Genomic DNA, 24483 nt, shown 5'->3' with positions numbered 1-24483 from the left:
CTTGTCATTTAGTTATCCCAATTTTTCCTATTCATCTATTCATTACCAGAATTAAAAATAGAAAACTATAATTGATAATCAGCTTATTTTCCTTTTAAATAAAACTGGAGAAGAAACTGAATTCCATCTCTGCCCATATATTTGGAAAACTCTTCATGTTCTTTTAACTTTAGACCCCATTAAAATATAAATTGCCCTTAAAAATGCTTAGAATAGGATAATATCTGGTTGGAAACTTTATTCAGTCTCCCAATACATCTGCTTAGATTTAGTATTGATGAAATAGTCTATTTTGCTTTAAAAGTCTACTCTTCATTATTTACAAGAATACTTTTACACCATTTGTAAATTATATATCATTAAAATATCTTTTTTTATGTTGTTCAAATGAATACTACTTCATATATAAAAAGAGCAAAGAATAGTTATAAGTGGTTATTGGGATAAAGCCCACCACCTAAAGTCTAGGGTTTATTGAACATAGTAAAGTCAGGATCTGAATCCCATTCTTCTGATCTTTCTGATTTCTGCTTACTATTATCCAGCAACTTTTAATGATGGTGTGCTATTTTAAATAATCTGCAATCATATATGAAAATAGGATATATTTGCCCTACTATTAATTTTTCTGTTTGTGCCCTTTGTGTTGGACAAAATACTTTGTGTTTATTCTACATATTTATTCCTTGATAGCCTGATGACCTTAAATAAAAATGATTTTATTTTATTTTTTTATTAATTTTTTGGGGGATAGATTGTGAGTAGAGAGGAGGAACAGAGGGAGACAGGGAGGAAGAGAATCTTCAGCAGCCCAGAGCATGATGCAGAGCTCAGTCTCATGACCTTGAGATCATGACCTATACCAAAATCAAGAATCAGATAGTTAACTGGCTGAGACATCCAGGTGACCCCAAATTGAGTTTAAATAAGAGTAAGTTTCATTTGAAATATTAAAAAAATATTGGAGTGCCTGGGTGGCTCTGTTGGTTGAGCATATGACTCTTGGTTTCAGCTCCGATTATGATCTCAGGGTTGTGAGAGGCAGCCCTAAGTGGGCTCTCAGCAGGGAGTCTATTTGAGGAACCTCTCTCTACCTCTCCCCCTTCTGCTCCTCCTCTTGCTCACATGTTCCCTCTCTCTCTTAATAAAAATAAACATCTTTAAAAACTAATAAATACTAAAAATATTAAATATAAATCTTGATTATGAAATGAGTCTATTAAAAACTTAAAAATATACACACAGCATATATGGAATCTATGTTACCTCTTAAACAGTTTTTTTTGTTTTTGTTTTTGTTTTTTTAATTTATTTATGATAGTCACAAAGAGAGAGAGAGAGGCAGAGACACAGGCAGAGAGAGAAGCAGGCTCCATGCACCGGGAGCCTGATGTGGGATTCGATCCCGGGTCTCCAGGATCGCTCCCTGGGCCAAAGGCAGGCGCCAAACCGCTGCGCCACCCAGGGATCCCAACAGTTTTGAAATAACTGATTAAAAGAAACTGATAAACTTTAAAGATCATGATAGCACCCTGTATGTATGTATTTACAACTATATTTTAATATAGATGTATGAAAAGTAAAATTGAGCAAAATATAAATATTTTTAATTATTGTGGGATAGGGATAATATATTTCACTCCAAATTATTAATATTCATTAGATTTCACTTAAGTCAATAAAATTTATAACAGCATATTAAATTATTAATCTTTGAAATTCTTTATTCATTTTTTTCTTTCTTTCAAATATCATATTCATGTATCTAAAATGAAAAAGATGTGATATGCCTGGCTGGCTCTGTTGGTAGAGTATTGCAACTCTTGATCTTGGGGTTCTAATTTCAACACCCATATTGGATATAGAGATTACTTAAAAATAAAATCTTTAGGAAAATCTTAAAAAGTGAGAACGTTGCTATATATTAAGAACTAAGAATACAGATATGAACAAGTAAGATGCAATTTGTTACCTTGTGAAATATATAATCTAGCTCTGTGCACAGTATTTTTCAAAGATTTGTTTATTTATTTATATTTGAGAGAGAGAGAGAGAGCACAAGAAGGGGAGCAGCAGCAGGAGAGGGAGAAGCAGGCTCCCCACTGAGCAGTGAGCAGGATGCCAGGCTCCATCCCAAGACTCTGGGATCATGACCTGAGCCAAAGGTAGATCATTAACAGACACAGCCACCCAGATGCCCCTAGCTCTGTGCATAGTTACATCTTCAGAGTAACTTGGGGTCTTGGGGGAATACCGATACTCTATTAGAAGTTATTTTTTCCTGGAATTCTGTCTGGTTGTATAATACATTTCTTAAAGCATTCCTTTAAGGAAATGATCTGCCCCATCTGAACTCTGCCCTACCTACAAAGGGCAGACTGACTTTACCCTCCAGCAAAGATAGATGTATCATGTTTCTTATGAACTATAATCAATCCCTCTACCTTTTATTCTTCTTTTAAAAATTGTTAAAGATCTTTATGCACAAGTATAGTCCTTAACTGAAAACTGACCAATAAAAGAAAAATCTAAAAGAGAAGCATAAAAAGAAATTAGTTTCATAATATGGGATTCATTACCTCACTAGAAAATATAAATATTTTACATCAGTTCTTGAGGTGCAAATTACTTTTCAAAGATTTTATTTATTTATATGAGAGAGAGAGAGAGAGAGAGAGCACTAGCAGGGGGCAGAGCAGAGGAGGAGGGAGAAGGAGAAGCAGATGCCCACTGCGTGGGGAGCCTGAAGTAGTGATTGATCCCAGGACTCAAAGATAACGATCTGAGCCGAAGTCAGATGCTTAACCAACTGAGCCATACAGATGCCCCAGGGGTGCAAATTATTATAATAAAATGAAACTTTCATTGGCATAAAAAATTAGAATTTGTTTTCACTTGACCGAAAGCATGTTATTGATTTCATTTGTTGAAGAACTGTGCTTTGTAAATTGGAAAGGGTTCTGTAGCCAAAAAGTTTCTGGCTTTCCTTTCTTCTGATATCACATAAGAAGCCCCATTAATACTGTTCTAATACTATAGTAATATTACTTATTACAGAAGGGAATTCTATAGATTAAGTGATTGAAACAAATATTTGGGGACTACTCACAAATTATGAAAATCTTTTTTATGTGTGTTTATAGGATATTTTGTAACATTAATTCCTTCTTGATACTTTGTTAGTTCTGTTGCTCTAGCATCAATTCAAGACAATAGCAATTACAGAAATATTTATGTCTACTAGACAATAAAGAAAACCTAATACACTTTTAATAGTAGATTCTGTTTGTGTTGTGATTTCATACAGCTATATGCTATATCTCTGTGTTTTAGAAATAGGCTCAGTAAAAGAAATGAAGATAAAGTTAAAATATTCAAATGAAGCCATCTTTAAAATGAACAGAATACTTTTCCAGTAGATGAATATTATTATTCTCTTCAACATCATCAACATCAAGAAAACGAAGGATATGTTTCTTAAAATAAAATGCTCTTCAGTTTGGATATAAAAACCTAAAAAGGAAACATTTGAAGAGCATCTGAATAGAAGAAATGGACTGTATCTAAAATGGACCCTTAAAAAGCTTATAATTTTCATTGCATACTCTGTGATTATGCTTAATTAGTCTTTGAAACTGTCATAAGTGCATATTTAAATGTGGTTATTTTATGAGCCCTAACAATTACAGAGTTCCGTGTAGTCAAACTGCAATCGCATGAGTGAATAATTATGTGTTATAGTATTACTATTTATTATTCATCTCTATCGGTTTATTCAGTGTAATGCTAATATCCTGTTTGCACATGACACTAAACACAAAAGTCAGTTTTTTAAAATTCCATTCAAATCAACTTAGTCTTAGCCAGCAGGCTAGAATTGTACCAATGACTGAGTTAGAAACAGATGACTGACTGTAAGGACTCGTAAGCTTAATTTAGTGACAGAGGAAGTAAAGAAAAACAAAAACGTGAAAAAAAAAGAAAAACAAACAAAAACAATAGGAAGTTCCTTTCTATGGAGGCTTCTACATGCTTCCTTCCTGCTTGTGATCATCCAGCTTTGGTGTCCTTCAAGCCACTCATTGTATTCAAGCTTCATTTCTTTCATTTACAAAGAAATGCAGAAAATCAAATTTTGCTTTTTTTAACTTGACAATTGTATAATAACTTAAACTCATTAACCACATCACTGTAGGTATATAAGATACTGAAAAGTAGTAATAGGAAGGAATGAATTATCATAAGAGAAGATAACATTCAACACAATTTTTTTTCTAATTATCACATAATAGTCCTGTGAAAACTATAGATGAAGGGAACCTTGTTTTAATGACTTAAAAAAGCAAAGCAATTAAATTCTGTGTATTCTCCCAAAGCAAACTCTAATTTATGGGTGATTGGAAGGGTTATTAGTAAAGATAGAAAAGAGCATGCTGCTAGCTAGGAACCATAAGAAATGTCAGATATTCCAAAACCATGTACAGAAATCACATGAAGTTTTCTTTTTCTCTGGCATTGCTATAATGGCTCTGAAGGACAAGTGAATGATGTATAGGATTTTTAGGGTACCAGGCTAATAGGGTAGCTACTCTCACCTGGATGTGGGGAGGCTTTCTGCTCCAGTTCTGAGACCTTCACCTTTCAAAGCTACTGATTGAGCATGGGAGCCTCTGATTAGTCCTATTGCCAAGCTTCTGCCTCTAGCATAAACATCGTGAAATGCTGCATGCCATGCTGGTAGCACTGGGCAGAAATGAGAGTGAACTGAACAGGGAAATGAAAACAAAACAAAATAAAAACAAAAACTGAGGAGCAAAATATTCATGGAGTTCTGTGCTCTCATCTATGTTTTAGGTTTATAAAATCCATTTGTTTGAAGTAATGCATGTTTTGAAGTGTCCTGGACATCAGAAATCTGATTTGGTATAATAGATAAAATGTAATCACTGTGTAATCATTAGCATAATAGATAGAACACCTTATTTTTAGTAAGACAGCACTAGGCTTACATCCTCATTCCATCATGTTCTTGTTATTGTTCTTCAGTAAATTATTGAACATCTCTGAGTCTTAGTTTTATCATTTTTAGAATGGGTATTATGCATACCTTGTTGGAGTTTTGAAAGGATTAAATTAAGTAAGTATGTTTGATACCTAGAACAATGCCTGATATATACTATATACACTTAGCTTGTATACCTCTACCACCAGTAGTGAAAAGCATTGCTATTAAAAACAATGGCAGAAGTTAGAGTTACCTCAGTTTCCCTTTTCCTTTCTTATTCACCCAATATACATATAGACCTCTAGTGAAGTGCCAACCTTTATTCTGGATCTCTCTTTTTGCCTCCTCTTCATGGCAGTTCAACAACTAGTCTTTAAATTAAATCTTGGCTTTTATTTGCTCAAAAACTTTCAAAGATACACCAATATACTCAATATAAAAACCTGAATCCTTAAAAAATTCTCAAGAACTTTGGAAAATTGGCTCTGCTTAAATCTCTAGTCTTATCATCCACCTCTCTTCCTTTCTGCCCCACTATCCCATCACACTTGAATTCCCTAAACAGAATAAGCTCCTTCCCACCTCAGATCATTGGCTCATTATGAACATTCCTTCCCTAAACAGAATAAGCTCCTTCCCACCTCAGATCATTGGCTCATTATGAACATTCCTTAGCCAACTCGTCATCTGATGAATTCTGACTCATCCTTTACAACTCAGTATAAAGCATTGCTTGTTAAAGAGGTTTTCTCTATTTTACTCTTCCATAGTATCATTATATTGTCCTTTATAGCAGTTGCCATATAAATACATATATGCAAATATATATGCATATATATAATTGTCATCTATAATAATTTTTTTGCATCCAACATATTCATCTTTATTCCAAGGGCAATCTGTCTATTTTGGTCACCATTGTATTTCCAGTACCACCTACTATAGTTCCTGGTACAGAGTATTCAACAGTCACTCACTCTTTTGCTCATTCACTCAACAATAAATGCTATGCACTTAAGGTATAGAAGTTTAAAGAAATGCTACCAACAAGCTACCACGGTAATGGTAGAGGAGAAATCAACAAAACAACAACAAAATAAAAAATATAAACCCAGAAACTAACAAGTATTCTAAAGGATATAAAACAGTGTAAAAGTATACACTTTTGGAAGCAGTACCACTTTATATAGAATACTCAGAGATGAGGGATTCCCAGGTGGTTCAGTCATTTAAGCACCCAACTCTTGATTTCAGCTCAGGTCATGATCTTAGGGTCATGAAATCAGGCCTGTGGCCTGAGTTGGGCTCTATGCTCAGCAAGGCATCTGCCTGCCATTCTCTCCCTCTCCCTCTGGCACTTCTGCTCATGCTCTCTCTCTCTCAAATAAATAAATATTTATAAAAAAGAATATTCAGAGATGAGAACTCTGTAGAAGTTGACATCTGAGCAGACATCTGATTGAGGCAGAAGAGAAAGGGATATAACTCTTTGGTCGTAGAGTGTTTCTGGCAGAGGGAAAAAGAGCAAACACAAAGGTCATTAGATAAGATGCATGGTGTAGTCAAAAAGCAGTAAGATACATGTGACCAGAACTATGTGAATAGAGAAAATAATGATGAAATGAGATTTAAAAGAAACTTAGAAGAAACCATGTGCAGTCTTTTTGAATCGCTGAATTCATGAGTGCTGAGTGCTAAAAGTCACAACCCTAAAAGACTATCCAAAGGAAATATATGAATATATTACAATGTTCTAGATATTTCATCAGGACACAATACATTTCCACAGAGAATACTTATTCTTTCATAAAGGATTCTGCAATAGAATTGTGAAGACCAGTCACGAAGACATAAAAAGCTAATTAACTATATAAGGAAGTTTATGATGATGTCACATGATCCTAAATAAAGGAATACTAAAATTTCGAAGGAGAGAAAGAATACCATGAAAAGTTTTAAGATATTCCTTAGGAATGGATGAACTAAAATTAGAAGCCAAGGGGTTATTTAGAATTAGATACTGGAGATTCCAGGCAAGAGAAATATCATGAGTGAAGTATATGTGAAGGGAATTCACAGCACATGCTTAGGAGAGGTGAAGGCAGTTTCATTTATTTTTGAGAAAAAATTCCCAGGGAGGGGTCTAGAAGTTAAGTGTGGAAGACTATGCATATCAAAATATCTTTAATTGGCTAAGGAATGATCTGAGGTGGGAAGGAGCTTATTCTGTTTAGGGAATTCAAGTATGATGGGGTAGTGGGGCAGAAAGGAAAAGAGGTGGATGATAAGACTAGAGGTTTAAGCAGAGTTTTAGAATTTTCCAAATATGAAGTGTGACTCTGCTCTTTTAAGGAAAACAAGCTAACCTATGTTCAATGTAAAAAAAGATTGTAGATAGTGAATTGACAAGAGCGGTGCAAGTATAGGTCGAGAACTTTATGTTAATGGTCTTGACTTTCAGTTCTATGTGAACTGTCCTCAAAAGGACTCAGCAAAGGCACTCCATTCCTCAAGAACTTCCAGAAGTCTCAGTCTACAGCAGTGAAGTAAACCTCTTTCAAAGGGTTGAGAAGTTATTTCAATTTCCCATTTTTTTCTGCTTTCAACTGCTTATGAAGTTGTATCTAGCACCTCTTCCACCTTCCATAACTTACATGGATACCTATCATTGGCAAAGTTTAGCCCAGAACCAAATGGAGAGAGTATTTCTGGGAAATGCAGTTCCAGGAGTCTACTGAAAAGTCCAGATGAGCTTGGAAGGAAGTGGCAGTGATGAATAGTGGACATGGACAATCCAGTGGAGAAAGAAAGATCAGATGACTGAAGTAGACAACTGGACTTTCCATTCATCTTCACATAAAGCAAATCAACCTTAATATCATTCTTTCTTATAACATTTAATTTGACAGAAGATTACTAAAATGAAAAACAGAATGAGGAATATTAACACACCATTTTAGACATAAATCTATTCCTACATACTTGTGAAGACAGTTGTTTTCATGTCCTAATATTATCCAGCTACAAGCACTCAAATGTCTTTCAACATCCCTTCATATGACATAATTATAGAATATTTACTATTCTTGTTAATTTCATCTTTCTATTTGTCACTCTCTAATGCTTTTAAAATATGACGTCCAAATTTAAGCACAGGTCTCATAGTGAAATCTGACTAATAATAAAGGGGAACTATTTCCTTCAATTATTGTGTTGCTGTCTGCATATTCATGCAGCCAAAGTTTAAATTAACGTTTTAGAATTAGTTTCACATTTCTGCCTAATACTGAGCTTGCATTCAAAATTTTCCAGTATTTTGCACATGAACCACTGCCAATTTGGGTCACCTTCCTGAATAGATTTTGGATTTATCCACACAAAATCAATAGCTGAAGCCAAATAACTGGGTGAAATTTCCAAAGGAAAGTTAGCAAAGAATATGAATAGCAGAGGCAGATAGCCAGCAAGGTAAGATGTGGACATTCAAGGTCAAATTCATATCTAAATATTTTAGCAAGGAAATTGAAAATTAGAAAAAAATGTTACTAATAAAATAAACAAATACATAATAAGAGCCAATAAAGAACTTAGCCTCAGACATACCAGGAAAACTGAAATGCTGTGCTATATTAAAACAGTTAAAAAGAAAATAAATAATAATAGATTTGCTTTCAAAGCACAAATTGAATAGATTAGATGAGGACATATGAGTGATCAAAGAAGGATCAGAAGCAAAGATGTGATGACAAATTATAATATCAGATGCAAAACACTCATTTAAAGGTGTTAGAACTGAGAGAAAATAGTGATGTAGGAAGATAACTGGTCAGTAAATTTTCTTCACTAAAATGTTAAGCCATGAGCATCTGGAGAATATTGGAGCTTCATGTTTCCAAAAGAACTTGAAATCACTTAAATTTCAACAGATGTGACACCACATATAATCCATTCGTAGTTTCAAAAATAAATTAAGATAGAGTTGTTTAGAATGTTGAGTATATTAAGTCTTTTCCATTTTAGTTTTAAATATATTTTACTATAGAGCATATATTTTAAAATGTCTAAAGAAAAAAATATCATTATTATTGTGTGATAAATTGCAAAGCAGTCCAAGCAGCTGCACGAAAAACATCTTTATTACTAAATTAATAATTTCAAACTAGACCAGAAGGGACCATTATCCCTCTGGATATGGAAGCATATTGTTCTTTGGCTTATCTAAGCCAGGAACTCCTAATTGTAATGAAATGTGCATAATTAAATGACTGCAGTTGGACTTTGATATTTTGGTTGATGAAGTGTTTGGTTACATTGATTTTATATGGTTCACACAATTTCAGTAGTGGTACTATACCTTCTCATGAAATATTTCAAAGGAAAAATTTGACAATAGTGTTAAAAAGCATGTGTCTTCCTCCTTTTATTTGTATATTTTCATTTAATTTACTAATCAGCTTAAAGGATTAAAGAAGAAAAATTAAATAATATTGAAATTCTGTATAAGAATAACAATTAGAAGACTTATAAGTGGCTGACGGTCATTAGTGATTTGAAAAGATGTTGAATCTTAAGAGCTTTTTAATAAGTAGCAACTATAAAGCTTAATGAGATTTATCACATATAAATTCTTCCCTTGAATTGGAAAAGGAAAGTTCTATATTTTACAATTGTTTTGATGATAACAATCAAATCATTAATAATATTAATAATGAAAATAAGAAAAATGGCTAGCATTTTGCATAGAGCTTACTATAAGCTAGCAACTAGATTAAATTGCTTTTAGGATAACTATTTCTAAGGTATGAAATGTTATGGATATGAATTGTTATAACTGATTATTCTCTTCTAGAAAGGAGACAAGATGAAAAAGAAACCTATACCACAAAGTTCACACATTTAAAGTGCACAATTCAAATGATTTTTGCTATCTCCATAAAGCTGTTAAAATACTTATTTATATATAGAAAAAAATCAAAGAAAAAACATAAATAGGTTTAAATTATTTCAGGAGTATTTCCTGGGTGATATTAACTCAGTTTGAACCCAACATTAAAATGGTACAGAAAGTCAAAGTTATTTTTTAAAAAAGTAGATTAGTTGGTTTGTACTTCTAAATATTTTCATTTGCTATAGAAGTTTCCAGGAGTTCTTAAATCCATATTTACTATATCAATAAATACTTTATAGCATATACTGCAAGTATGATTTTTTTCTTCCACATATCATATAAGCAAAGCCATACCAAACATAATGTGCTATGATGAAAATTTATTCGTTAGCTCAGGCTGCTATAACACAACACTGCTGACTGGGTAGCTTATGGAACAGGGTTTTTTTTCCCCATATTCAGGAGATTGGGAAATCTAAGATGAAGGTGTAGACTGACTGGAGTCCCTGGTGAAGGCTCTCTCTTCCTGGCTTGCAGATTGCCACCTTCTCTTTGTGTCCTCACAGGTGGAGAGAGAGAAAAGGCAAACTCCCTGGTATCTCTCCTTCTAGGGGCACTGATCTTATCATGAGGGACCCACCTTCAAGACCTCATCCAAACTTAATTACAGGCAAGGCCAATCTCCACATACATCCCATTGTGAGTAAGACTTCAACATTGAATTTTGGTTGATACAACTTATTTCATAGTATAAAGGTTATAAGGAAACAGCAAAAGAAAAGTTGTGGATTTTTTGTTTGTTTTTGTGGTATAGACCTGTAGCTCTTTACTAGAAAGAAAAGGAAGAAAAACAAAGAGCAGCTGTGCAAATAGATATAAAAAAAAGATAAGCATGCCAGCAGCAAATAAGGTTCATTTAAACAACTAAAATCTTAAATCATCTATAATTGCTTTATGGCTTTGTTTACAATTTATAGGAAATGTAGATATAAAGTCCATGATGAATAAGTTTTTTTTTAACTTTGATATTATAAAATACTATATATATATATAGTACATTGTGATATTTGATATTATAAAATACTTTGATATTATAAAATACTATATATATATATATATATAGTACATTGTGCCCCCTAATAGAAATGTACCAAGCCTATAGAACTTATTTTAAACATAAAAATTAATTCAACACAATGACAGCAATTGTTTTAACCTCTGCTGATATAGCTCTGCCTCTGTAATTAAAATATGAAATCTCCTTACCATTGTGTAGCTGTGGGCCACCTTCATCAGCTCAATGCACCCCTGAGCATCTGCGAAGGCACGGATCCCCAGACAGTTGGACGGGTGCAAGAGCTTCATGAGGAAATGGCAGCACACTTCCACCACTTGAGGAAGCTGAAGGAGGCATGCTGCAGCAAGAAGGTTTTCAATGGTGTCTTCCTTTAATTCCAAGCAACCTAAACATTGGGTGAAGAGAATTATGAAACTCTGTTTAAAACCAATAATGGGTACCACTGTCTCACTCCAAATATTAGGTCAATCTGTTAAAAATGACCTGAACCTAGATCCATAATCAAGATAAATATAATTCATTAAAGGCCAGAAACTCCTTTCGGCATCTTGCATTTCTTCATGTACTGTTCAAAATCCTCTAAGACGTACTAAATATGTGAGTCTACTGCAGCAGGAATGATGGTTGTTCCTTTTTTTGTGAATTAAGGAAAAAAATAGGGACAAGCAAGTTTCACAAAACATGTCTATAGACTTAAGAGAGCAAGAGTTCATGAAGTTTCTGACAATATGTTCATGTGTATATTTATATGAAACACCTATGTGTGAATAACGAATATATATGTATTATATATATATATAATAGGTAAATGTAGATTGCTAATATTGTATTTAACTCCTTGTACCCATGATTTTAATTTTCTATAATTTTTCTTTTTTTGTCAGTTATCTTTACCTCAAAAAATGGGCTCTTCAGTGTTTCCTCTTGTATCTAACTACTCAAGTAATTTATTAATGAGTGGGGCTATTTTCAAATGCTTGCAAATCATTCCTGTGAAGCTTCCGTACTTAATTATTTGGGGGGTAGGTTTTATTTAGCAATTCAACACATCTTTAATAGCTTTATTCCCCATTCAGATTTTCTATGTATCACTAAGTACTTAGTATCTCTAAGTCACAGAAATGGCTTATTCCGTCTTAGTTTTTGTGGCACAGGCTGCTACTTTTCATTCAAAGTTATTACTTTGCTCATTTTCCTGAACACAGGGAAAGGCCACATGTTAATGTCATGACATGTCAGTGGACTATGAGTAAAAGGATGTGTGTTACTACTACACCAGGGCATTTATGATATGAGTGTACTTCATCCAAGCTCTCTTTCTCTTCTATGAGCAAAGATGACATAAAACCCTGGTGGATGAAGGATGCACAAGGAGCCTGAATCTACACCAAGAACTACTAGTTCCAAATAATAATCATCAATATTTAAACTAATAATACTCAAATAATAAACTCAAGTACTGAAATATATTTTTAGTTTTCTTGGCTTACTAGTTCTATTGGTTCTTGCAGTCCAATCTACTCTAAAGTGTGTGGTTTTAATTTTATTGTAATTAGTGTGTATCTATAATGTTTGGAAAATTTTCATACCATAGATTGTTTATTTTTGCCTTCTATCATTCTTATTTTTTAAATTAACCTATTTCTCTGGTCTATTGTCTAATCATTTCAGGAAATCAACTCTTTTGGGTCTTATTAATGCATAATATAGAGTGATGGTAATGGACATGAGTTTTTTAGAAAATTACTTTTATTAAATTTACTCAGAAATTATTGGCCTTGCTAAATATGAAATTCTAGAAAAGTATTGTCTATTTTTACTGATATGGTTCTTGCTCCTTACTTTTGCTTCTTCAATTTTCTCTTAGAGACTATTATCAAGGGCTATGTATTGGATCATATCATTCTCTCTTCCATATCTGTGATTTCATTATGTATTCTATTAACTAATTCTCTTTCCAACATATTTAACAGTGTGTTTAAACCTGATATGTTAAACTTTAAAAATGTTTCATTTTACTTCTAGAAGTTCTTTCCATGAAAATTATTATTTTTTTTTTTTAAATTTTTATTTATTTATGATAGGAACACAGTGAGAGAGAGAGGCAGAGACACAGGCAGAGGGAGAAGCAGGCTCCATGCACCGGGAGCCTGACGTGGGATTCGATCCCGGATCTCCAGGATCGCGCCCTGGGCCAAAGGCAGGCGCCAAACCGCTGCGCCACCCAGGGATCCCCCATGAAAATTATTTATACTCAAATTTATACTTTCATATCTACCTTACATTCATAGATACTTTTTTTGGTATATCTAATATGCTGTCTAACTCTTACTAAAATTTTTTTTCAAGATTTTATTTATTTATTCATGAAAGACACAGAGAGGCAGAGACAAAGGCAGAGGTAGAAGCAGCCTCTCTGCAGGGAGCCTGATATGGGACTTGATTCTAGGACCCCAGGATCACCACCTGAGCCAAAGGCAGACACTCAACCACTGAGCCACCCAGGCACCTGACTTACTAAAAATTTAAATAACTTAATTGTAGAAATTCTACCCATGAAAAAAAAAAATTTAAAAAATTAAAAAAAAGAAATTCTACCCATGCGAATTACGCATTTCACAGAGTTCTTAATTAATTCATAAACATCAGTTTTTATTCCTGATTTTTAATAATGTCATTCTTTTTCTTTGATTATGGATTTATTTCATTTCTACTGTTCTATCTTTTTATAACTTTGCAACATTCAGTTTTACTATTATTACCCAAAAATAAGTATCTGTGTTCTCCATTTAATAGCAAAATTTTGAGAATTTTAGAATCTTTCAGAGAAAATAATGTTGTTTTATTATCCTTTCTGAATATTCTAAATTTTGACTGAGGTTTGAATTATCCAAACAAGTTTTATTTATGTATTTCTTTTACCTTTTGCCTCATTAAGATACACATTGCAACCTCTAATAGTCAAAGATGGTGATCAGTCCCTAAAAAAAAAAAGGACATTTTAATTCACTGGTGCACTTGGAAGACAGGCTACACAAAATTTGGAACTTGTATGTAAGAGCATTGGAAAAAAAAATAATTGATTAACTCTAATTTTTAATATGTTATCATCTAATAGAAATTTACAAATGTATCCTTGCTAGTTGGAATATATGTTCTACTTTATAATACTGCTACAATTTTTTTCAGATTTTTCCTTTTTTCATCAGTAGTATTTTTAAAAATTTTTATTTATTTATTCATGAGACACACAGAAAGAGAGGCAGAGACATAGGCAGAGGGAGAAGCAGGCTCCCTGCAGGAAGCCTGATGCTGAACTTGATCTCAGCACCCACGGATCATGACCTGAACGGAAGGCAGATGCTCAACCGCTTAGCCACCCAGGCATCCCCCCCATCAGTAGTATTTCTATAGCATGTTAGAAAAGTTGTCTTTATAAGCAGAATGCCTTTTTTTCCCACACAAAGTTCGTATTCTGGATTTCTTTAACCTATAGTAATTTGCAGGACTACTACAATAAACATCCATATACTCTTTATGTAGCTTCACCAAGTGTTAACATCTGCCATATCTTTCTCTCTCTGTGTGTATTTATGCTAAAGCTGCTGTGTTATTGGATTATTCCAAACATTATATTTCACCCTTAAATACTTCACCATATGCTTCTAAAAACAAAGGTTCTCCTACAGAGCTACAATATAATTTTTACATTTATAAAATTGATAATTTGCTATGATGCAAATTTCCTCAAATGTCCAATTAATATGCTTTATAAATTTTATTTTTATTTATTTTATTTATGTTTTTAGGATTTTATTTATTTATTCATGAGAGACAGAGAGACAGAGAGAGAGGCAGAGACACAGGCAGAGGGAGAAGTAAGCTCCCTCCAGGGAGCCCGCTGTAGGACTTGATCCCAGGACTACCAGGATCATGCCCTGAGCAGAAGGAAGACACTAACCACTGAGCAACCCAGGTAACCCTATAGATTTTATTTTTAAATTCAGGCTCTAATCAAGATTCACAATATATTTATATGTTATGTCCCTTTATTCTCCTTTAATTTATAACTGTTCCTCAGCCATGTTGTCATTCATGACATTAATATTAGTGAAAAGTCCTGACTAGTTGTTTTTTTAGAATTCCCGAGATTGGGTTAGTCATATTATTTCCCCATGATTACATTTAGCTGAAACCTTTTCTGGCAGGGACACTATAAAGGTGATATTACACCTTTTTCAATACCTTACATGGGGAAGTTCATGATGCAAGTATGTCTCCTGGTTGATGTGTTAAGTTTGGTACCCTGTTTAAGGCAATGTCTTCTAGATTTCTTCATTTTAAAGATTTTTTTCTATTACAATTAGTAAGTAATCTGTTGGGTGAGGGATAACTTTGCTTTCAAAAATGACATTTCACTTATAACTTAACATGTTTAATAGTTAAAGAGTATTATGTTTTATTTATGAGTGTCACTGATAGAATAAGACAGCAAAGGAATCTAAAACATACTTCCAAGTATAGCAAGGGATTTAATGAAGAAAGAAAAAAAGTAGGTAAAATGGAAACAATAAATTAGAAAGGAACAGTGCCTGAGAGCAAAATTAAAATACTTCTTTCATATTTTAATTTATAATTAAACTTACCTAAAGTTTAGCTTTAATATAAAAGAGGGACATTATCAATAATAAAAGTTAAAATAGTTATTTTTAAACATACCAGATTTCAATAAATGCACAAGAATCTTATTATTCGGATATTACCAGCTAATAGAACATTGAGTATCATAGGTCAATTCAGCAGAGGAGACATTTGCCAATACTATTTTTGGAAGTGTTTATATTTCACACTATCATCCAATAATAATGCCAAACAATATATTCATCTGAAGCTGAAGGATTCATACAAGCTCAAATGATTTAAAATATGTCAGTGCAGCTATATATATATATATTTTTTTTTTTAAGGTTTATGGATATTATAGTCAGCACCAGAATGAAGTATTCTTCATGTTATAGAAACTTGTATTCGATAGATTTTAAATGATTTATTAAATGTGTACTTATAACTTATATGAATAAAAATATGAAATATAAAGGAGGTAATATGAATACCTTAAAATCTATTGTTACTTGTAATTAATTACATGTATAACAACTTCTGTTAACATTTATATCTTTAAATTATTTTCATGATTTAAGACATTTGGAAGAATTTTACCTAAAAATTTTTAGTAAGATTGCCAAGAATATGGTTATATACTTCCTAGCATGAGTCCTGTGAAAATCAGATAAAAGAGATGAATGCAGATGGCATGGCTTTTATGGATTCCATTTTACTGTGATTTCAGAACATTGGGAGAATAACTTCCTTTAATTTTAATGCATTGTTTTCAACAGCACTTAGGCAGGAAAAAAAATCACACAGTAGCCCTAACCTACTATTTTTGAAAAGGCCTGCTTGCAAGATTTGCCCTTGACTGTTGTCTAAAAACTTAGATTTCAAAGGAGTTCCTACCATAAACTAATACAAATGGCTCACTGTATCAAAGGTATTTGTAAAAATAATATGGCTTATACTGAACACCTGTTTTCCTTTCCATCTTGAATTGTGGTACATGCTAAGCAGAGGCTGCCTATATGATCAGCCCCCGGTAAAACCCAGGGCATGGAGTCTCTAATGAATCTCCCTGGTTGGCAACAATTCACATGCTTTGTCACATCTCATTGAAGAGGACATTAAGTGTGCCCTGTGTGATTCCACTTGGAATGGAGCTTTTGGAAGTTTGTTCCTTGTTTCTCTGGGACTTTACCTGTTTCCCTTCCCTGACTGTGCATTCAATCCCTTTGCCATAACAAATCATAGCCATTGGTACGACAATATGCTGAGTCCTCTGAGCCACCCAAGTAAACCACTGAACCTGGAGGCATATACTTGGGATGTCCCACCACAGCATTCTAATTAGAATTGCTGGAGTGGTAGGTGAAGTTGAAGATATACTGTGCTTATGGACTGAAAAATATAACATTCATATCTCAATTCACCCTAAATTGATCTACAGATTTATTATAATCATATTCAGAATTCCAGTAGACTTTTTGAAGAAATTACAGAGCTGATTCTAAAATTCATATGCAAATGCAATGAACTGGAATAACCAAAACAATTCTGAAACAGAACGAAGTGGGAGTAACAATGCTACCAGATTTTAAGAACTATTACAAGGCTACAGTAATTAAAACTGATTGGTACTTATCTAAATATGGACAGATCAATGGATAAAAATAGACTGCAGAATTAGAACTACCCATATATAAATCATTAGTTTTTGCAAAGATACTAGACATTTTGAGAAAAGATAGTCTTTGAAGAAACGGTACCGATACAGTCAGATACCCATGTGCAAAATTTGTATTTTATTTTTAAAATTTTTATTTATAATCAATCACATAACATATAATATATTATTGATTTCAGAGGTACCAGTCAGTGATTACTCAGTCTTATGTAATACCCAGTGCTCAATATTATCATGTGCCCTCTTAATGTCCATTACTTAGTTATCTCAACCCCCCACCCACTTCCCCTCTAGCAACCTTCAGTTTGTTTCCTTTGATTAAGAGTTTCTTATGGTTTGTCTCCCTCTCTGATTTCATCCTGTTTTATTTTTTCCTCTCTTCCCCTATGATCCTCTGTTTTGTTTCTTAAATTCCACAGAAGAGTGAGATCATATAATTGTCTTTCTCTGATTGACTTATTTCATTTAGTGTAATACCCTCTAGCTCTATCCACATTGTTGCAAATGGCAAGATTTCATTTTTGATGGCTAAGAAATAGATGTAGCTCCCACATCTTCTTTATCCATCATCTGTCCATGGACATTTGAGCTCTTTCTATAGTTTGGACATTGCCGCTATGAAGATTAGGGTAAGTATCTTTGGGGTAAATACCCAGTAGCATGATTGTTGGGTTGTAGGGTAGCTCTATTTTTAACTTTCTGGGGAACCTCTATGCTGTTTTCCAGAGTAGCTGTACCAGCTTGCATTCCCACCAACAGTGTATGAGTGTTCCCTTCCCTCTGCATCCTTGCCAACATCTGTCATTTCCTGACTTGTTAATTTTAGCCATTTTTACTGGTGTGAGTTGGTATCTCATTGTGGTTTTGATTTGTATTTTCCTGATGCTGAGTGATGTTGAGCATTTTATCATATGTCTATTGGCCATTTACATGTCTTCTTTGGAGAAATGTCTATTCATATCGTCCACCTATTTCTTGACTGGATTATTAGTTCTCTAGGTGTTGAGTTTGATAAATTCTTCATAGATTTTGGATACTAGCCCTTTATCTGATGAGACATTTGCAAATATCTTCTCCCATTCCATTGGTTGTCTTTTGGTTTTGTTAATTGTTTCCTTTGCTATGCAGAAGGTTTTTATGTTGATGAAATCCTAATAGTTCATTTTTGTCTGTGTCTCCCCTGCCTTTGGAGATATGGCTAGCAAGAAGTTGCTGTGGCCAAGGTCAAAGGGGTTGCTGCCTGTGTTCTCTAGGATTTTAATGGATTCTTGTCTCACATTTAGGTCTTTTATCCATTTTGAGTCTATTTTTGTGTATGGTGTGAGGAAATGGTCCAATTTCATTTTTCTGCATTGACTGTCTAATTTTCTCAACACCATTTGTTGAAGAGACTGTCTTTTTTCCATTGGATATTCTTTCTTGCTTTGTCAAAGATTAGTTGACCATAGAGTTGAGGGTCCATTTCTGTGTTCTCTATCCTGTTCCATTGACCTATATGTATGTTTCTGTGCCAGTACCATACTGTCTTGAGGATTACAGCTTTGTAATAGAGCTTGAAGTTCAGACTTGTGATGCCACCAGCTTTGGTTTTCTTTTTCAACATTCCTTTGCCTATTCCAGGGTTTTCTGGTTCCACACAAATTTTAGGATTGTTTGTTCTGGCTCTGTGAAAAAAGTTGATGATATTTTGTTTTTGTTTTAAAATTTTATTTATCCATTCATGAGTGACACAGAGAGAGTGGCAGTGATATAGGCAGAGGGAGAAGCAGGCTCCTCGCAGGGAACCTGAGGTAGGACTTGATCCCGGGACTCCAGGATCACGCCTTGAGCCAAAGGCAGATTCTGAATCACTGAGCCACCCAGGCATCCCAAGTTGATGATATTTTGACAGGGATTGCATCAAATTTATAGATTTCTCTAGGAAGCACAAACATTTAAACACTATTTGTTCTTCCAATCCATAAGCATGGAGTGTTTTTACATTTCTTTGTGTCTTCTTCAATTTTTTTCATGATGTTCTATAGTTTTCTGAGTACAGATCTTTGCCTCTTTGTTTAGGTTTATTCCTAGGTCTCTCATGGTTTTTGGTGCAATTATTAATGGTATCAGCTCTTTAATTTTTCTTTCTTCTGTCTCATTATTAGTGTATAGAAATGTAAATAATTTCTATGTATTGATTTAATATCCTACCACTTTGTTGAATTCCACTATGAGTTCTAGTAATTTTGGGGTGCAGGATAGGCAGTGCTAAGAGTGAAGTACATAGCAATACAACCCTTTCTCAAGGAAAAAAAAAAAAAGGTCTCAAATACACAACCTAACCTTATACCTAAAAGAAGAGCAAATAAAGCCTAAACTCACCAGGAGAAGAGAATTAATAAAGATTAAAGTAGAAATAAGTGCAACAGAAACAACAACAAAGTAATAGAACAGATCAATGAAACTAAGAGCGAGTTCTTTGAAAGAATTAATAAGATTGACAAACCCCTGGCCAGACTTATCAAAAAGAATAGAAAAAGAACCAAAATAAATAAAATCATAAATGAAAGAGGAAAGATCACAGCCAGCACCAAATAAATAAAACAATTATAAGAACATATTATGAACAACTATGCGCCAACAAGTTAGGCAATATAGAAGAAACGGATGCATTCCTGGAGATGTATAAACTATCAAACCTGAAATGAGAAGAAATAGAAAAACTCAATAGACTCATAACCAGCAAAGAAGTTGAAGCAGTAATCAAAAATCTCCCAAAAACAAGAGTCCAGGGCCAGATAGCTTCCTAGGGGAATTCTACCAAATATTTAAAGAAGAAATAATACCTGTTCTTCTGAAGCTGTTTCAAAAAATAGAAATAGAAGGAAAACTTCCAAACTCTTTCTATAGGCCAGAATTACCTTGATCCCCAAACCAGACAAAGATCCTACCAAAAAGGAGATTTACAGACTAATATCCCTGATGAACATGGATGCCAAAATTCTCATCCAGATACTAGCAAATAGAATCCACCAGTACATTAAAAGTATTATTCACCACAACAGAGTGAGATTTATTCCTGGGCTGCAATGTTGGTTCAACAACTGCATATAAATCAATTTGACACATCACATTAATAAAAGGAAGAAATCGTATGATCCTCTCAATAGATGCAGAAAAAGCATTTGAAAAAGTACAGAAAAGTTTCTTTTTTTTTTTAAAGTACAGAAAAGTTTATTTTTTTTATTAATTTTTATTGGTGTTCAATTTACCAACATACAGAAAAACACCCAGTGCTCATCCCGTCAAGTGTCCACCTCAGTGCCCATCACCCCTTCCCCTCTAACACTCGCCCTCCTCCCCTTCCACCACCCCTAGTTCGTTTCCCCGAGTTAGGAGTCTTTATGTTCTGTCTCCCTTCCTGATATTTCCCAACATTTCTTTTCCCTTCCTTTATATTCCCTTTCACTATTATTCATATTCCCCAAATGAATGAGAACATACACTGTTTGTCCTTCTCCGATTGACTTATTTCACTGAGCATAATACGCTCCAGTTCCATCCACGTAGAAGCAAATGGTGGGTATTTGTCGTTTCTAATTGCTGAGTAATATTCCATTGTATACATAAACCACATCTTCTTTATCCATCATCTTTCGATGGACACCGAGGCTCCTTCCACAGTTTGGCTATTGTGGACATTGCTGATAGAAACATCGGGGTGCAAGTGTCCCGATGTTTCATTGCATCTGAATCTTTGGGGTAAATCCCCAACAGTGCAATTGCTGGGTCGTAGGGCAGGTCTATTTTTAACTCTTTGAGGAACCGCCACACAGTTTTCCAGAGTGGCTGCACCAGTTCACATTCCCACCAACAGTGTAAGAGGGTTCCCTTTTCTCCACATCCTCTCCAACATTTGTTGTTTCCTGCCTTGTTAATTTTCCCCATTCTCACTGGTGTGAGGTGGTCTCTCATTGTGGTTTTGATTTGTATTTCCCTGATGGCAAGTGATGCAGAGCATTTTCTCATGTGCATGTTGGCCATGTCCATGTCTTCCTCTGTGAGATTTCTCTTCATGTCTTTTGCCCATTTCATGATTGGATTGTTTGTTTCTTTGGTGTTGAGTTTAATAAGTTCTTTATAGATTTTGGAAACCAGCGCTTTATCTGAGCAAAAATGAACTATTGGGACTTTATCAAGATAAGAAGCTTTTGCACAGCAAAGGATGCAGTCAACAAAACTAAAAGACAACCTACAGAATGGGAGAAGATATTTGCAGAAAAGTTTCTTGATTAAAACTCTTCACAGTGTAGGGATAGAGGGAACGTACCTCAATATCATAAAAGCCATGTACAAAAAGTCCACAGGGAATATCGTTCTCAATGGCGAAAAGACTAAGAGTTTTTCCCCTAAGGTCAGGAACATGGCAGGGATGTCCACTATCACCACTATTGTTAAACATCATACTAAAAGTCTTAGCCTCAGCAATCAGACAATAAAAAGAAATGAAGAGCATCTGAATAGGCAAAGTAGTCAAACTCTCATTCTTCTCATTTACGTGCTACTCCATGTGGAAAACCCAAAAGACTTCACTCCAAAATTGAAAAAAACTCATACAGGAATTAAAAAACTTGTATTTTAATCTAAACCTCACACAATTTTAAAATTTACTCAAAATGGTACTTCAATGAAGAAGCAATCTCTACAACTAATGGTAGTGGAATAATTGGCTTTCTGAATGCAAAAAGGTTTAATTTAGATACTGTCTCACACCTTATACAAAACTTAATTAAAAGTGAATCATAAACCTTTGTGTGAAATCAAAAACTGTAAAGTATATGAAAATAATCTGTGTGACCTTAGGTTTTACAATTAGTTTCAAGATATTTATTCATTATCATAATCTATGTTTATATAGGAGATTGCTTTTATTTGAAGACATGATGACTAATCCACTAACAATAACAGATTATCTAGTTCTAAATAATTTAACAAGTAAAAAACTGTTCACTTTAAAAATTACAGATAAACACAATGTATAATACTCTTCACTACAATATCCAGCCATACAGCACCCATAAAGCCTAGCATCCCATGAAGCAAATAGAACACAAGAGCAGTATTCCAGTGACCAATGCATCAGATCTACATTATCAACATGGATTAATCTAACAACAATGAAGTTTAGAGAAAAAGGAGACTTGAACAAATGTATATGGAATAATTTGCAGTTAACATATATATTAACAGAGCAATTTTGTGTAGGTAGAAATATAAAATATAATATATATGAACTATATAGAGCTATATGGCAATGATAAATCCCAAAATCAGGATAGTGATCATATTCTTTATAAGGGAGAAATATGTCCCTCATGACAAAGAGTTTTGATTTTATTCATATTTTATTCCTTAAGCTAGAAGAAAGAAACAAAGTTGTCCACTAAAATTTCTCAATAACTTTTATCAATTTGAAATGCTGTATAATAAATATGGTAAACTGTATGTCTCTTCACATTTAGCATTACACATGACTACTATTTGGAGAGGTTAAATATGATCTAAGATTGACATCCTTGTTGATCAGAACCTGAGTCAAGTTTTGGAAAGCAGACTTAGATCCCCTTCTAGAGGAACTTTTTTTTTTTTTTTTTTTTTCCTAATTGAGGGCAGTGGGTACACAAGAGGACCTTCAGGTAATATAGAGCAGGTAAGGTAAAATGCAAATATGACCATTAGTCATTCCTTTCTTTATACCTTTGCTCTCTGGCAATACTCTTACATACTAACTCTTAGGTTGGCTATGGGAAATACCATGAGCAAACGAAAGGTGGAAAACATAAGCCAAGGAAGGATATAGCGGCATTTCTCTTGTGTTTGAGACCTTTCTACCATTATGTCGTTAAGCCTGAGCAAGCCTGTTTCATCAATCTGATGCCCTGCTGGTAGATGCTGACAGACAAGTGAGCACCAATACATGATTGAGCTTAGTTCTAAAACACCAGAAAAAATTCTCAGCCAAGTCCAGCCAATTGACAAGCCACAAACTTATACGCTAAATAAATGATTGTTGTTTTAAGACATTAGATTTGAGGCAAAACGTTTGGGGTCCAGTAACTGTTATGTATGAAAAACTAACTTACATAATATAAAATAATAAATGTGATAGGCTAATGAAAGAAAAAATTACTGAAAAGGGATCATAGTCCTAAATGTAAAAACTAAAACTATACATCTTCTATAAGAAAACAAAATTTTTGTGACATTAAGTTAACGAGTTCCTAGATAAAACATCAAAAACATAATCCACAAAAAAATTGTTAAATTGGACTTCATTAAAATTACTGCAAGTGATAATATTAAAGGAACAAAAAAGATGAACCAAGCCCGGGAAAAAATTTTTGCAAAACCATATGTCTGATGAAGTACTTGCCTCCAGAATACATAAAGAACTCTCAAACCCAATAACAAGAAAAAAGATTAATGGGCAAATGATCTAAACAGATGTTCCATAAAAGAAGATACATGGATGAAAAATGCTCAACATTATTAATATTTAGGAGAATAGAAGCTAAAAGCACAATGAAAGACCACTACACATGCATTAACACGGCTGATGGAAATGTGAAATGGTCTATCCATTTTGGAAAACAGTTTTACAATTTCACTTCTCAAATGACTCAGCCATTTCACTCCTATGTATTAACCTAAGAAAAATAAACAATATGTTGATATAAAGCCTTGTACATGAATTTTTATAGTAGTTTTATTTTGTAACAGCCAAACACTGGAAACCACTCAAATGTTCATTAACAAGTGAATGGATGAACAAATTGTAGTACTGTAGTTCCCTTTAGCTGTGGAAGATATGATCCAAGACCTCCAGGGGATGCCTGAAACCATGGATATCCTTAACTCTCTTTCTGTCTTCCTATACAGACATACCTACAATGAAGTTTAGTGTATAAACCAGGCATGGTAAAAGATTAACAAAATAACCAATGATAGAATATACTGTAATAAAGGTTGTGTGAATGCTGTCTCTCTCTCTTAAAATAACTTATTGTTCTGTACTCACTCATCTTTTTATGATGATGTATGATGACAAAATGCCTATGGGATGAGATGAAGTGAGATGAATGAGGTAGGCATTGTGACCTAACATTACCTTACTACCAGCCTTCTGACTAAATGTCAGATGGAGGATCATCTGCTTGGGTAGCTGAAACTGTTGA

At 33.8% G+C, this 24483-nt stretch overlaps 1 protein-coding gene across 2 annotated transcripts in view; it reads right to left on the bottom strand.

The window, feature by feature from the left end:
• Window positions 1-24483, bottom strand: part of KLHL1 (kelch like family member 1) — a 356958-nt gene that overhangs the window by 183366 nt on the left and 149109 nt on the right. For both annotated transcript variants that reach the window (XM_041730855.1, XM_041730856.1), the window contains exon 4: window positions 11160-11356. In XM_041730855.1, the coding sequence (XP_041586789.1) occupies window positions 11160-11356 (197 nt within the window). The remainder of the gene's footprint in view (window positions 1-11159; window positions 11357-24483) is intronic.

Source organism: Vulpes lagopus, chromosome 16 (genome assembly GCF_018345385.1).
Source record: "Vulpes lagopus strain Blue_001 chromosome 16, ASM1834538v1, whole genome shotgun sequence".
Classification (NCBI taxonomy): Eukaryota; Metazoa; Chordata; class Mammalia; order Carnivora; family Canidae; genus Vulpes; species Vulpes lagopus.
The sequence above is the reverse complement of the archived record's forward strand: the minus strand, read 5'-3'. Positions and strand labels throughout refer to the sequence as shown.